Consider the following 15,170-nt stretch of genomic DNA (forward strand, 5'->3'; position numbering starts at 1 on the left):
GAGGAGGGAAAAAAATGTGGTCACATCTAAAGTTTTGAAACTCGGAGCACGTGATCAAAGTGAAAGTTACTCAGAAATGAAAACAACTTTCAGTTGATCATTAAAATAGTTTGTAGTGAGTTCACTGAGCAAAAAAAGATCAGTGTTGCATTTCCTGATTATTAGATTTAAAGATAAGTAAAAAAGTGTAAAGTTTTAACTTAGAATTGCGAAGCCCTTGTTTGCTCTGAACACGCCCACTCGCTTAATATGAATTTATCTTAGAACATTTAAGAGGAAACAGGTTGGACCCAGATAAGAAGCAACAGCTGTGATAAGTGTGCTGAGGTGTGTCTCCAGCCCTGGTTGATCACTTACGCCCATGAGCGGCCACGGTGACACCAGCGCCACACACACGTCAAATTCCTTAACCTGGTGTGATTAGGTGACAGTCATGTGACCTGACAGGAAGTGACTTCACAACGGCGTGCTCACCTATATTCAACACCAAAAGTGCATCGAGACACATTTAACAGCTCCTTTCAGGTCAAATACACACATAGATGAACATATATAAAGTTCATCTTAATCTTATACGTATATACTTTTGTCATGAGTTGAACTTAAAGGCTTCCTCTATTTACACAAAAGGCCTATTTCTCTCAAATATTTTCCATCGCCTCAGGCAGCGCAGCATCTCCTTGGTCAGGGGAAAGAAGGTTTATTCCCGCACTCAAAACCTGAACCCGAGCTCGTGCGTTTTAGTGCACAGGTGCAACCTCACGGGCACAAAACAGAGTTGGCAGCAACTCAAAATAAAAAATATATAAAGAGGGAAAGTGTAATCTAATTATGAACAATAGTGGCCTCATTAAACAGCTATCGTTCAGCAAATGAATGTCCTTAATTACCTGCCTCAGAGTCTGAAAACCTGTGATGGAAAAAAGAAAGAACCATTCATGAGGCGGGGCAACCCCCAGCTCGTCATGACTGATGGCGTAATCTGTCTTCTGCTGTGAAAGGTTCCCTAGGTTCAAGGTGCACAGGTTCGGGTCACTTTGCTTCAACACTGACGTCGGCTGCATCACATACGATCTTCACGATCCTTCACTGAAGTTCTCACCCATTCAGAGTGATGCTGAGCCGGCTCCAGAGAACCAGAGTTTGTGGCCCCCCGGACTCTAAGGGGTTAAAACATAGCCTGACTTTCCACATGGGCTCACGTGATGGGCGTGACCTTTCCCAGGCCAATCGCAGCATCGCCCTCACATCCCGTCCTCTCTTCATCTGTTGGCAGCTTTGCAGGCGGAACCAAGGAAAAGAAAAAAACACAAACAAGGCGGGTAAATAATTGACTCCACATGAGTTAAAGACCTGATTTGAGTCCAGACTGTGATTGATAATCCAGACATGATTCATGCTGCTGAGGTCACACCCATCATCCAGCCCCCAGCTTCCCCCTCAGGCCTCGGCTCTGTAGCCCTCAAAGCTGACGCCTCATGTTAGTCACACCACAGTTATGTGGAAAAGTAAATATCTGAATCCACAGACCAGCCTGGGTGCCAGGAACATGAAGCGTTCTGCAGTTTTTCCTTTTTTTTCATTAAAAAGAAAGCTGGAGCATGTAAGCAGACAGGAGAGAGCAGCTCTCAACGACAGCCCGATGCTACAAGTGAAACTGTTGAGGGTGTGTGTCAAGAGGGGCCTGAAAAGGTACAAAATGTTCACCTTTGAACGCATAAAACGTCACATTATCTTTACGTTGAACTCAGCGGCTGCAGCTCTGTCACAGACTTACTGGAATGTTTTAGCATGTCAGCGCCAACGGGCTCAATAAATACACCAATGCCATCAGAAAAGTTTAAAAATATATATATTTATAATGACATTTTTGTGGAAGGAAGGAGAGTCTGAAACCGATATTTACAATCCCCCTTTTTAATGTATATACAGCAGTAAAGCACCACATCTCACCCACGTTTCGCTGATTTTCAGAAAATATACTTAGCACTTTATAAAACATATGCAGGGTCTCGCTCGTCTCTCTGAACCTCAAGAACAGCTCAGTTTAAATACATAAACACAGCTTTCATTTAAACAGACGTCACAGCACTGCATTCCAGTTTGTGAGCAGATATACTGGAGGCCATGCAGGGAAGGGAGGTTGCAGTGTGAGTTGGAGGCAGATAATTATGGACTGGATTCGTCGATAAAGTTGGTCGTTGTTCACTCTTCAAATTTCTGATGAATCTCAGTCATGCATGCAGTCGAGGCAACGCTAAGTTCAATTGGAGCCGTCGTGAATCGTTGCAAGCATCGCGCCATAGCAACCATCCTTGGATACGGAAACATAAACACATAAGGGACAAATAAACAGACAACAGAATCACTGTGAGCTCACACTTCCATCAAATTAACATTCCTGTTGGAGTTTAGGACATCAAAAGATGCTACACGAGGAACCGAATCATCTGGTTCAAAAGGCACGCTCTTCACTGCATCTTCACTTCAAATTAGAAAACAAACAAACAAATAAACGTTCTGCATTCTTCTCTAGACTCTGAGGTAGATCATGTGACAATCACAACCGCGCCCATAGTTTTGGGTGAATAAAACACGATATCTAACACTAACTTATACAACAAGATGTATTTTCTGACACATTTAGTGTAGACCCTTATTTTACTTTAAAGCACATTGTGAAGCGGCGCCACCGCACAGGCGAGAGTGTGGTAACGTGCTGGTGACACATTCAGCGCCGTGGCGAGGGTTGTTCTAGTCGTCGGGCGGTTGTTGAGACGGGCACATCATCGAGGGTGACCTCGACACGCCGGCGTCTTGGTGGACGCTCCGAGAATGAAAAACAGCAGGGGCTCGTTTGTCTTTTGCTTTGGATGGACGTCCCCGTTGGACAGCGATAAAGGACACGCCAGGGTCAGATTAGGAGGACGTCACGGGCAGGAATGTGTGTAGAAACAATGAGAGTCTATAGATCGTTGCATCCATTGCTTCTATTTATTGTGAGTGCAAGACTATTCTAGATTAGAAAATAAGAAAATGAAAAAAAAACCTAGCAGCGTTAGCCTACAGGGGCGAGTGGGGGTCAATCAACCCTCCGTTTCTTGAGGGCAGGAGCCGGGTCCGCCTTCGCGTGTCCATTTTTGAAGGCGGTCGAGCCGCTCTGATGGTCCTTCTTTAGAGAAGCTTTGTGCTTCTTGTACGTCTTGTGAGGGGGAAGAAGAGATGGAGGAGAGAACATCCTGTTATTAACTGGACCCATAAAATGCACTTTTATTGTGATACAATTGGAGAAAAAAACACCCCCAAACAAAGCAGATTTATCGCTTAAACATACAAATTTTATCATTTAAAGGTGAAAAACAACTCACCTGAGTGTAGAAATTTAAGAAAAAGATGACCAGCGAGACCATGTAGCTTATTTGGAAGTACAGCCACCCTAAAGAGAAGCCGCAGGGCCAGACGACGGCGCACAGGGCGTGAAAGACGGTCAAACCAAACTGGATCTGCAGAGGAAACACGACCCCCCCGGTCAGACATGAAGGTGACCCTCACCTCACGCAGAGGTAACATTGACCCACGGACTCAAATATCTCATGGAGGCTCAGCAGAGCATCAAAGCTAACGACGCAGGAGGATTTTACAGAATCCACGAGAACCTTAATAATTCAGTGAGGTCAAAGGTCATGATGCAACAGCAGTGGCTTTTGAGGAGTTCTGAGGAGAAATGATGAACCCACCAGCTGTAGCTGCGTGATGTGCTTCTTCCACCACAGGTAGGGCCGCACGGCCGGGATGGCCGAGAGGCCGTAATAGGAATACATCACCACGTGCACGAAGCAGTTCAGGGTGGGGCCGAAGAACGCTGGAGGGATTAAAAATGAATGCAGCGACGTCGGGGTGAAAAACCTTTTATGGGACGATGAATTTTTTAAAAGGATTTGGCTCTTTCTGGGCTAAAAGACTCACAGTGGCCGCAGGGGATCCAGTTCATGACAAACCACCAGATGTTGAGCATGCTGATGTGGTGGTACACGTGAAGAAAGGTCACCTGGTGGTTGTTCTTCCTCAGGATGAAGAAGAAGGTGTCCATGAACTCCAGCAGCTTGGAGAAGTAGTACCACCACAGGATGTTGATGATCTGTGCGTGAGCAGCAGCGAGACACATGAAGCGGCTTCGAATTAGCATCCCAGCGCGGCGCGCGTCTCCAGGGAGCCCCGGAGACTTAGGTGAACTCATTCATGGCTGCAGATGTGCAGAGCCGTGCACGTTCCTCCGGGAGCCGCCGTTCCCGACCGGGTGGAGTGGGCGCCGCGGCAGGAACCAGATTAAATTGGACTCCTGTCTCTAGAGCTTATCTGCCAGGATTTACAGGTGCTTAAAAACGGGAGCAGATTTGAAAGTAAAACTACGGCGGCGAACGTGACCCCCGCTGACCCGCAGTCGCTGCTGCTGCTGTTTGTTCCGACAGAGGAAAAAAAAAGAAAAACAGCAAAAGGAACATCAAATCCCTTCATTTTGCCGGCCGACCCACCTTTTTGTCCACCTCCTGTGGGCCGTGAGTGCTCTGGCAGTAGAAGTCGTAGTCGCCGGGCCACACCGCGGCGACAAGCTGAAAAAGTCAACAAGGACGCACATTTTAATCCGGCTCGATGCCCCAAAAACACACATATCTGCCTAGCAACCGGCAGCAGGGCAAAAACAAACACCGGGGTTTTATCTAAGCGATAAAACTGAACTTCCCTGGTCATGTGTTCTCCCTACAGTAGCGCTAGACGCCCTAACAAACAATCGACCCCCCTCCTCCCTGGACGGCCTCCAGGACACATGGAGGTCGGGGAGCAGTAAGAGTGCAGGGGTTAAAGAACCTTCATGCCCCACGGCCTTACGTAACACAGACTGATGGGACTGAACTATACTTTAGACTCTCTCTCTCTCTCTCTCTCTCTCACACACACACACACACACACAAAGCTGCAATCCAGGTACGTGCAGGAAAAAGTCAGGAACTTTGTAAAAAAAACCAAACAAAAACAAATTCTGCTTCCGTGTGGATTATATTGAACCGTATTACCAGGAGCCTGGATTAGGGGGATTTCCCAGCCGCTTCACTAATGCAGATGTCAACGCGGACAAACGTCACAATCACTGGTGAAATATGTCAAACCCATCGTCAACGTACTGACGTTGCATCCCGATATTTCTCTCCCGTTGATGCGACATAAGATCCACACGCCTCTGAGGCCAAATGAGCTGCTCTAAATCCCTCCAATTAGCCATTTTTTATTCACTCCGGCTCCTTTTACCTCAGAGAACATCCCGAAAGACAAGATGGTGATGCCCAGATTGTAGAGCATCATGGCGCCTCTGCAGGAGTACGGCTGCCTGTGTTTCATGTACCTGGGCCCCATCCACACGACCAGCAGGTACCCCAGGGTCAGGGCGAGGGTGGGCAGGTAGCCGTCGAGCAGCAACATTCCCCGCACCCTCTTATCTGAAAGGGGGAGACCAAAATGCGAGGAATCAAAAAAATGGCCTCGGAACCCGTTCTGATAGAATCGGAAGCAGCGATCCGAACTCACCTCTGGGACCCAGCCATGCCTCAAAGTGGGCGTTGAGCCTCTGATTGAAGGCGTCCATCTCTCACCTAGAAGCAGAGAACATGGATTTCGGGTGAGTCCTGCTGGGTGTAAAGAGAAGATCGGTGGTGTGTGTTCTATGCAGCGCCGCGCAGGAATGTCTCAGAACCTGTTTTGGCTCAAATGCAGAACTTCAGGTCTGAGTGTTTTCTGGATGGGCCATTGACTGAAACACCGTCTGTAAATCTCTATCGGCTTATCAGACCGCAACCCTGCGGCACCCCAGCGTGATAAGATGCAGTTGGACGTTGGAAAAACGACGCCCAGCAGGAGGAACTTCGTGGCAAGAAGAGCGTTACAACAAGTTCTGGAAGGATTTTAAGTTGGCAGGCGAGTACCCGCCCTAAAATTCCTGACAGCAACCACAGAAATCCTGTTCCTAAGCAATGCAGCGCTCAGTTCGGTTCGATTACACCCCAGTTTCCACTTCTGGAACATGTCATCCGGCAGAGGTTCGATATCAGGGCTGGATTTTCACTTAGATCACAGAGAAACACGTAAAAGAACCGAGGTGACACAATATTGAACCACCTGAAACGTCCCCGTGGACACGTTTGCCACAAATGACCGTCCCAATAAAAAACTGCGCACACACGCGCACAATCAATCTCCGTCTCGGGTTTCTGCAGCTGTCAATGACGGGGTTTTTACTGTCACCTTGTCTGCAGCATCTTTAGAGTCTTTGTTATTTAAAAGCAGGACCAAAACAAAGAAAGAAAGAAATCTGGGACGCTTTAAAAACACTTTTCATAGATTGGATTAGAGTCTGGGAATGATCCCTCTATGAAAACATTCATAAAACAACTTGTTCATCCATGAGCAGATTCAAAAGCCTTTACAGCAGAATTCCCCGTTTCCATAGTGATGCTGTGCTGTCGGTGTGCGCTGTGCGTGATTGATGTTGAATATCATTTCCATCTGGGATCACACGTGGAACGTAAAAAAACACTACAGTTTGGACTTTGCAGCCCCGTCAACAGATCACCGGATCCAGCGCTGGATGTGGGATCTACCGCCACCATCCCGAAATTTCCCGGAGAAAAGAGCGCTCCTGGATCGGCATCCCTCTCGCTGCCCCGCGGTCCAAACGGATCCCAAAACACTCACCGATCAGCCGGGCTGTGAGGCGGTTCCTGCGGCTGATGAGCTGCTGCTGCGAGCCGGAGAGCGCTGCTGCTGAGGCGGGGACGGAGGAGGCGCTGCCCGGGCCGTCCGGAGGGTCTGCGCACTGCGCAGCCGCGCGTCTCGGTGGGGATGAAGTGGGAGGAACTCGCAGGCTGGCGCGGCGCCCCCGCCAGAGAGCCGCAGCCGGGACGTGACCCGGGGTGTTGGAACCACCCACCGTCCGAACCATGACATCAACGTGTCTGCACGTGGAACCGCAGGGGGGAAAGGTCAGAGTTAAGGTAGATTGGTTAATCTATTTGGTTAATCAGGCGACGTGGAAGCCGAGGATGGGCAGCATGAGATTAAAATGGCAATAAAGAGATTTTGTAGGTTGGAAATAGAGTCAGACGTTTCGAAAGTTTAACCAAGATGATTAAAATGATTTAAAAATCAATAAGCTGTGTTTAAGCTTCAAATAAATCCTGGCAGAGCTGCAGCCTCCATCTGTTTAAAACTCCATTTATAATACAGGAAACTTTAGAAGGATAATTAATTTAAACAGTGGAAATCAAAGCAGGGAATCTCTACAGATGATGGTTACGCAATACGTGACATTGATCGCTGCAAGGGAAGGGAGCGAGAGCTGGATCGATCATGGCACATGAATGAAGGGACATTACCGTGGCTCCACGTGGTTCACTGTAATGGAGCATTGGAGCAGTGAGATGAAACCTCGTCTAGTGGAGGTCCGAGGAGGCGCAGTGAGGAGGACATGAGGAAAGATGCGAGACAAGGACAGAGGACAAGACAAACACAGGCTCTGCTCTCCGGGTCATGATCTTCACCTTCACCTGGGGCCACCTCAGGTACTACCTTTACTTAAGTGATCATCTACCCTAAATAAAAACATGATGAATAAGTTAATTGGGTCAAATACTTGTGAAAAGCTTTTGAGGAGACAACATGTGCTAGATATTGTGCATATGGCCTCAATAAAATCGGGATCGCTTTTGGTCCATATTATACGAATATAGAATCTTTAAGATAATTTACATTATTTCCCACGAAGGAGGATTAAGGGCGTTATGTTCCTTTTGTCCAGCTGAATCTAACTTATAACTAAATAATTTTAAAAAAAAACCGCTGTTACATACAAACGATTCCTCAGTCATTTAGACATTTAAAGTTCTTACATTTAAAAAACAACAACTTTGAAACAATTTCAATCAATTTGCGATAGTCTTTGCCTCCATTATTTTTTTAGAGTTTAAGAATATTTTGTATATTATTCAGCAGACCTCTCATGTGCAGAGCTGCGGCGCAATAGCGCCACCTTGTGACCAAACTGTGTTTTACTAAGGCTGATAAGTTGAAAGAATTAAGCAAACGGTTCTTGAAACCCCGAATTTCAGGCATGAGCCACAGGTATTTGGACAGGATCTTACCATGACTTATATGGTTAAAATCAGCCATTATTCACTCCGATCAGGTTCATGTTAGTGTAAGACTGAGTGAAAACTCTACAGCGAGGAAGTAGACCCACAAGGGTTCTCTCGGATGTTGTGGAGGATGGAAAACACGTGTTTGATTCAAAAGCGGCTCACACCTGTAGTCTGACACCAGCAGGCTTTATGGGAACCATATGTGAGCGTACAACTCTCCACCTGCATAGACCTGCATGCGTGTTGGCGTGACGTCACAAACTTTGCGCTCGTTTTTAGCTGCATCTCGTTTCTTTGGCATTAGCAGCTCACAGCAGCACGTGTACAAAGTCACCCCTGCCTCAGTTTCCAATACGAACTTTATTTCAGAATAGAAAATTATTTCAGTTCTCGACAGTTTCCCATTTCCAGCTTCGGTTTCAGGCGATATAAAACCTCCAAATGATTTCAACGTTGGCTGAGATCATGCATGACTCCGGTCGCTCGTATATAGTCGACAAAATTAAACGCAGCCCTTCTGGCTCATTTGAAAGCCCCCTCCACACACACACACACAGACAGAAAACATCTGGGGCAGCTGTAAAATCACATTCTTGGTGTGCAGATTTACATCGACGCAGCATCACGTGCACTGCATTGTCAGGAGAAACGAGCATTTCTCATAAAACGATAAAAGATGTGAAGAAGAAACCCGCAGACCCACTCCGTGTTAAAAAGAGCCGTATTTACAGAACAGTTCAAATCAGACTACTGTACAATGATTTGCTACATTTACATTCTCACACTGAAGTTCCAGAGAAAAATAAATACACATCTGATTTCTATTACGCAACCTTTCCACCTCTTCACCCTATTAAAATATGTTTGTAATCATACAAATCTGATACGGTATAAATATACATGGATATAATGCAGATGGGTTTGTTACAACACCCCCCCCACACACACACACTAAGCTATTGGAATTCTAAACCACACATTTGGTCTTCTTTTTTTTTTTTTTGGTCAGTCCTAAAGCGACGCTCATTTAAACTTGTTGACAGGGTTCCCGATGAGCTCCGGGCACATCTCGTCGCCCTTGGCGATCTGGTTGCACTTCACCATTAGGTCGTAGTTGATCTTGTCCGTTATGACGCTGTCCTCCTTATACTGCGGATGGTTGGCAACAAACTCCCTCATCCACTTGGCCGTGGTCATCAGCTCTCCTGTTTCAGGTGGACACGGTGGGGAATCAGCCTCCCAGCCGGAGACACTCGGACCTACGGCTGACACGTGAGCGGGATCTTACCTGAGGCACGCTTTTTGATGAGCTTCAGATAGTTTAAAATCGTGCAGCGGGTGTCCACGTCGACTTCCATGTTCTCCAAGTAGCAGTTGAGGATGGGAATGAGTCCCTGGAACACCCCCTCCTGGAAGAAGACAAGCGTCAGCAACAGGCGTATTAAGGGGCTCTCAACAAGCGAGTACGTCACCTTTCCGTTGATGATGTTGTCGATGCTCATCAGCGTGTACTCCTCATTAGCACACTCCCCCTCCAGGCCGTTTTGGGCGGAACCAGAGCCGTCAAGAACCGGGTTGCAACCTGGTGGGCAAAGAAGACCAGTTTGAGGCCCGGGGCCGCGGGCATTGACCTGCAGCTGAGGCTGTGGGTGACTCGCCTTTAAAGATATCCTTTCTGAAGTAAAACATCCCCTCAAGGACAGCGTTTCTCTTCTGGGCGACCTTCATGTTCTCGTCGACCTGATAACAGAGTGAACGCGGTCTTCAACTCACACAGGTAAAATGTCAACATGAAAATGTCGGTTCATCTGCCTGAGGGAGGGAACGAGGAGTTGAGACGCCGTCTGAAGGGGAGGGGCAGACAGATACTCTGTGAATGGTCCAGAACATTCCCTCAACGCTCATTTTACCTTTGACAAAGGAATCAGGAAGTCCAGTTTGTAGGATAAGATCACTCTGGTGAGCAGGACCACAAAGACCACATAGGCAGCGTTTTCAAAGTCGGTCAGCTGCACCTGAAAGACAAGTTCTGGTACGTGACACGTTTGCCATAAAGAGGCTGGAGGGCTCAAAGGAGCCGCTTGTTATTACCTCCATGGGGCGGAACTCGACCCTCCAGCCGATATCAGAGTTGGGAGGCGGCGGTTTGAACCTCATCGTCTGCCAGTTGGTGGACTGCAGGTTCTGCAAAACCAAAACCAGAACTGAGTGAGCTGCAGCGGGCTGGAGCGCCAGGTCTGCGGCTCCCCGGCCCCACCTCGAAATGATCGGAGTCGTTCTCGTCATCCAAGTTGAGTCTCTCCTTAAAGACGGAGATGGGATCTCGGATGAACAGGTGAGCGATGTGCTGCGCCAACAGCTTGTCGATTCCTACACACAGAGACCAGCCTGCTTAGTTCCCCTCACAACACCGTCTAGTTGAGATTCTTTTAAACGCGCCTCTCCTCCTCGTGTTCTCCTTGGTACCTGCGTCAAGCAGCTGTGCGTAGATCTCCTCGTCTATGGTCAAATCGATGTCGTTGTACTTCTCCCCGCAGGTCGACAGGTAGCTGTCGATGGAGTCGTATCTCGACTTGAAGATCCTGTATTTGTTGTGTTTCAGGGGCTGAAAACAGAGGCGGGAAACTCAAGATCGGCTGTGTTTCTGCATTAAGGACACCAGGTCGCGGGTCTCACCATTAGCCCCCGTTCCTCCGGCGTCCGGTCGTCAACCGATGCAGAGATAACTCCCCAGCGGCAATCGATGTCCGACACAAAGCCTCTGTAGAAGGGCGAGGCGGCGCTCAGCGCCATCTGAGAAGAGCCGGGCCGTTTATTCAGTAGCGAGTCGCGCACGCAGAAATCACCTTTTATAACTACAGATGCAACATCAAAGGGACAAATGATCCTAATTGACGCGTTATCAACTCACCACTATTGGGCAGAATGTTGCTAGCTGGTCATAAAGGTATCTTGCCTCATTGATGCTGCAAGCCTGGAATGTCACCTTCAAGGGCATCGTAAAAGAAAGGCTGAAGTGCATTTATGAATGACTCATTACCATTGTAAACGCTGCACTCGTAAGTCACAATAACTCAGGTCACCGCAGCCCCGTGTCAAAGCTCCACACACACACACACACACACACACACACACACACACGCGCGCTCTACTCAGTACCTGCAGGCAACAGTTGCCCATGCCGAAGCCCATGGCGTCCATGTAGATGTGATCAGGCAGCGCTGCCTTGGCAGCTTCCCCGTCGTCCTCGGGGAACTCCTCCACAAATGGAGATGGAGTGCACTTGTCTTTGAAGACTGAGAATCAAAATTAAACAATAAGCCAGACGTCTAATTTGAAACACATCCTAATCTGCCCTTTTGTACACGGAAGCTCTTAGAAATGTCAAATCTAGGACTGGTTTTTCCACTACATTCAAACAGCTGTGGGGGAGTGACTGTCACTAATGTGCCTTCATGCAGATGAGGTGGAGCAGCAGCTGCTGCTGTGCCAACAATCACACATCCCTGCATCACTAAGACGCTAAACATTGTTTGGCATTCATCTGCTGTACCGTCCAACGGTGGTTCGTGATAACACCTGTTTAACAGGTTTAATAATAGGTTATGTGTGTGTAAATGATACCAGGGAACAGAATCTAACAATGACAACACTGTAATTTGTGCCGGACTTACTGGGGACATTTATCACCACTTTCTCTCCTCTTCTGTGACGAATGTTTCTGGTAATGTTACTAAAAATACAAATGTACACATCCATGAACGCTCAGATTCCATGACAGGAAAGCACATCTGCACCAGATGAGACACGGGTGTTTAAACGTGTCCTGACCTCTGATAACTACCTGAATCTTGGGTGTTTGTTGATGGCTTCATCTGGGAAAAAGAGCGACTTGGCCACTCTGCTTTCAACGGGACTTGGTCGATACTCTGGCTTGGTAAAACCTGGACAACCTAACCTGCAACGTCAGCCAAAACATGAACATTTGCTGTTATAAATGATCTTCAAATACAGCAGAAAATGAAAATATATATGTGCACTGCAGTGAAGTAAAGCGGGTGTAAAGTGCCTTGGAAAGGAGGTGATGGTGCAGAGGGTTTGGTTGTGGTCCAGGAGAGAAGAGGCCTCTCGCCGTCTCTTCGCCATGTTGCCCTCCACGGTGTTGAACTCTGACATGGTGCCGCCGTAAGGCTGTCCTGGAGTTCCTTCGATCATGTAGCTGGCGTACTCCGGTCTCCAGAGCGTCGGGTGACTGCGGACGGGAAAAAAGATGAGTTGTGAGAGGGGCAGTAACTGGGAGAAGCAGGCACAGGCCGGGTGGATCGTTTTGACAGCGGTATTCACTTTTATGGTATGCAGCCTTAAGTACACAAGGTTGTCAAAGGCAGGCTGCCATAAAAATGTCAGATATGTTGACAGTTTGAGTTCTTTGAAGCAACGGGGTGTCAAGAAATGTCCGGACACCAGAGGCTGCTTTTCTAAACCAGTTTACTACTAATTACTCAATATTTTTACTAGTAATAAGCACCTGTTTGGTTTTCAGCCATGGTTGTGTTGATTACATTTACTTAAACAGCTTAACAAATGGTAGAAATGACAGAAAACTAAAGTTGTGCGTGTGTGTGTGTGTGCGACACGTTCAGATTAAACATTAGCTTCGATAAATTCCAAATCCTTAATTACAAACCAGTTTGTCTGTTACTGGGCGTTTGTGAACTGCTCTGATGAGTAATCTGAAACAGACCAGCACAGGCGTAGAGCTCAAGCGCTCTGCTCGTCAACCATAGCCATCAGTAACATCACAGCCATCCAAATAAGCCAGGAAAAGAATGTCTTTTAAGCCACGTACGTTCCCCGTATGGCCGTGCACCAACATGCACAAACCACAAGCTGACAAAAGCATGCGTCCGTAGAATATTTAATATCTGCTCTTTCCCTCCCAAACGGTAAATGTGCTTCCCTCCGATCTTTCTGTCGCCTACTGAAGGATTCACAATTACACTATTAAAGAGGGTCAAAAGGTCAACCCCGATGCTAAAGGTTTTGAAAACATGATAAAGCCTGATGTCATATGTTATGAGACTATATCGTGTTGATTCACACACACCAAGAGACGGTGGAAAAACAACCCCATTAGAAATAACTATGTAATGAAACAAAAGCACATATTTTACAGCAGTAGGTGCCACAAACTTCCTCTTCTGGTGGCGCTAAAGGCTGATCTGCAACAGGCAAACCTAAATTAAATTCTATATGAGTGTTGAGCCCCTCCAGCGAAGTCTGACAGAAGCATGTTCCAGACCACAAAATGCTTCCAGCAGCTCAACTTTGACCTAATGAAAACATCCTGGTTTAAACTTTTTCAAAGAAATTTGTAGCGCCCAGGGAACGCAGGGATAAGTGGAATGGAAAACAGGACTGTTTGCTTACTTGGGGTTTATCCTTTCCCCTTGGTCTTGGAGGGTTTCCAGAAGATGTCCGCTGTTCAGCGTGAGCCGAACCTTTTCTTCCTCGTCGTCAAATTCCACCAACATGTACTCGACCTAAAAACAAGATAATCGCAGATAAAGAAGGGAAGTGATCGATCGGCAGGCAACGTTCCTTTAAATAAATAAAGAAATAAAAAGAATTGGTCTTTTGACCGCTCAAATGTTTGGTGTCTGGATCAGATGCTGGGCTGCAGCACCGGGCAGACCTTTTCAAGATCGGACATCAATTCCAATTCATCAGTTATGTTTCCTTGACTTTCTCTCTGCTCCTGTGTAATCCCCTGTCTGAAAGAGGGATTAATCTATAACAACAGCATTCCACACCCTTTGCTAAAGCTGTAGAATGCTGGAGTTTCATGAACCGACGGTCGACAAAACTTCAATATGAATTTTGTTGGTGGGGGGGGGTATAGATCTTTTGCACAGTCCTCAGCTTGGAATTTACATGGGTGAGGTTTGTTATTACATGTTCATTACATAACTGATGGTCAAAAAGAGGAACATGCAACAATGAAAACTGGATACAACGACAAAGACATCGTTATCTCAGACCACTAGTTGGACATTATGACATCGAAAAGAACATGTGACAGCAGATGTGGCCAATAAAGGAATATATGCAGTCAATAAACGGGCTTTTGGGTGTGAAAGGGATTTCTAGCTGGCTATTTTCTTACCTCATCGCCCCACTTCAGCACATCTTTCTGCCGCTCCTTCACCTTATTGTAGATGTTCAGGAACTGGATGATGCCGTGCTTTCTTATGTGGTCGGCATACTTCTTGGTTTCCTCCCAGTTAAGCGGAGAGCCCACTGACAGCAGACCCATCTCACAGCGTCAACTATTGACCCGGGCAGCGACTTTCCGACCTGTTCCAGGAGCCTTTAGGTAGTGAGTTACCCTGACGAGTCGCGCAGAGCTAGCATCAAGTCTTTGCCAAACAGAAAGACCCGCAGAGGGACGTAACCTGTTGTCAGAGAGTTTACAGGCGGTGTCTGAGCGTTTGGATACGGCCTGACGTAACGGTAACCTTAGCTATAAAGAAGAAGCAGGCCCCTGCGCATCACTTGCTAATTGTTTAGCTCGCTAAAATTAAACCGGCAAGACTATTTAAACTGGGGGGGGGGGGGGGGGGGGGGACAAGCTAATAAGTTGCTACTGACTTCGGCGCAGATAGCCCCTAGCGCAGCGAGTTAGCACACGGTTATGAAGTGAGGGAAGTAGGCAACGGAACGTCTATCCGAAATGAACGCACTCCTTTCGGATGTACACACTTGACATCGTCAGGCGGAGCGTGGAGCGGAAGGACGTCACTATGACTCAGCAGCTCTGGCTGCTGGCTCCGCCCCCCTGAGCTCGATGCTACGTTCAAGTGCTCTGTTGTCAAATACTGTAACCCGTAAAAAACGCTGAATAATCTTTGAAAATTGTTGGACGTTATTTTATAATATTTTTAATTTTAAACGCAAACCGAAACAACTATGAACTTTGTCCTA

General features: G+C 47.2%; 2 protein-coding genes across 4 annotated transcripts; both read right to left on the minus strand.

Moving 5' to 3' along the window:
- Positions 1-1,901: 1,901 nt before the first annotated feature.
- On the minus strand, positions 1,902-6,873 carry elovl5 (ELOVL fatty acid elongase 5). Of its 3 annotated transcripts, XM_029834975.1 has the most exons (9): positions 6,745-6,873; positions 5,581-5,645; positions 5,305-5,492; positions 4,533-4,610; positions 3,967-4,138; positions 3,738-3,862; positions 3,369-3,503; positions 3,068-3,202; positions 1,902-2,314 (listed from the first exon to the last, which is right to left on the minus strand). In XM_029834975.1, the coding sequence occupies exons 2-8, from the start codon at positions 5,636-5,638 to the stop codon at positions 3,083-3,085; spliced, it is 876 nt and encodes a 291-aa protein (XP_029690835.1). In that variant the 5' UTR covers positions 5,639-5,645; positions 6,745-6,873; the 3' UTR covers positions 1,902-2,314; positions 3,068-3,082. The 3 variants fall into 3 exon arrangements, with proteins under 3 accessions (XP_029690835.1, XP_003964216.1, XP_029690834.1); XM_003964167.3 differs by having other exon boundaries at positions 1,902-3,202; XM_029834974.1 differs by lacking the exon at positions 6,745-6,873 and adding an exon at positions 5,747-5,953 and having other exon boundaries at positions 1,902-3,202.
- Positions 6,874-8,527: 1,654 nt separating this feature from the next.
- Positions 8,528-14,935, minus strand: gclc (glutamate-cysteine ligase, catalytic subunit). Its single transcript, XM_003964168.3, has 16 exons — positions 14,353-14,935; positions 13,617-13,729; positions 12,256-12,438; positions 12,031-12,144; positions 11,861-11,919; positions 11,346-11,482; positions 11,098-11,172; positions 10,863-10,979; positions 10,653-10,791; positions 10,444-10,556; positions 10,278-10,370; positions 10,097-10,201; positions 9,845-9,926; positions 9,659-9,768; positions 9,475-9,595; positions 8,528-9,391 (listed from the first exon to the last, which is right to left on the minus strand). Exons 1-16 carry the CDS (start codon positions 14,500-14,502, stop codon positions 9,210-9,212), a joined length of 1,893 nt encoding a protein of 630 aa, XP_003964217.1. The 5' UTR covers positions 14,503-14,935; the 3' UTR covers positions 8,528-9,209.
- Positions 14,936-15,170: the final 235 nt, after the last annotated feature.

This window comes from Takifugu rubripes, chromosome 4, assembly GCF_901000725.2.
Source record: "Takifugu rubripes chromosome 4, fTakRub1.2, whole genome shotgun sequence".
Classification (NCBI taxonomy): Eukaryota; Metazoa; Chordata; class Actinopteri; order Tetraodontiformes; family Tetraodontidae; genus Takifugu; species Takifugu rubripes.

What these genes read in the sequence shown, in the direction of transcription:
- elovl5 (XM_029834975.1), bottom strand. Translation starts at nt 5,638, where the DNA reads ATGGACGCCTTCAATCAGAGGCTCAACGCCCACTTTGAGGCATGGCTG. An exon ending in CTGGATCCCCTGCGGCCACT is followed by an intron (nt 3,863 to 3,966) that starts GTGAGTCTTTTA and finishes TAATCCCTCCAG; the next exon opens with CGTTCTTCGGCCCCACCCTG. An exon ending in ACATCACGCAGCTACAGCTG is followed by an intron (nt 3,504 to 3,737) that starts GTGGGTTCATCA and finishes TTTCCTCTGCAG; the next exon opens with ATCCAGTTTGGTTTGACCGT.
- gclc (XM_003964168.3), bottom strand. Translation starts at nt 14,502, where the DNA reads ATGGGTCTGCTGTCAGTGGGCTCTCCGCTTAACTGGGAGGAAACCAAG. An exon ending in CAGAAAGGATATCTTTAAAG is followed by an intron (nt 9,769 to 9,844) that starts GCGAGTCACCCA and finishes TTTGCCCACCAG; the next exon opens with GTTGCAACCCGGTTCTTGAC. An exon ending in ACAACATCATCAACGGAAAG is followed by an intron (nt 9,596 to 9,658) that starts GTGACGTACTCG and finishes GTCTTCTTCCAG; the next exon opens with GAGGGGGTGTTCCAGGGACT.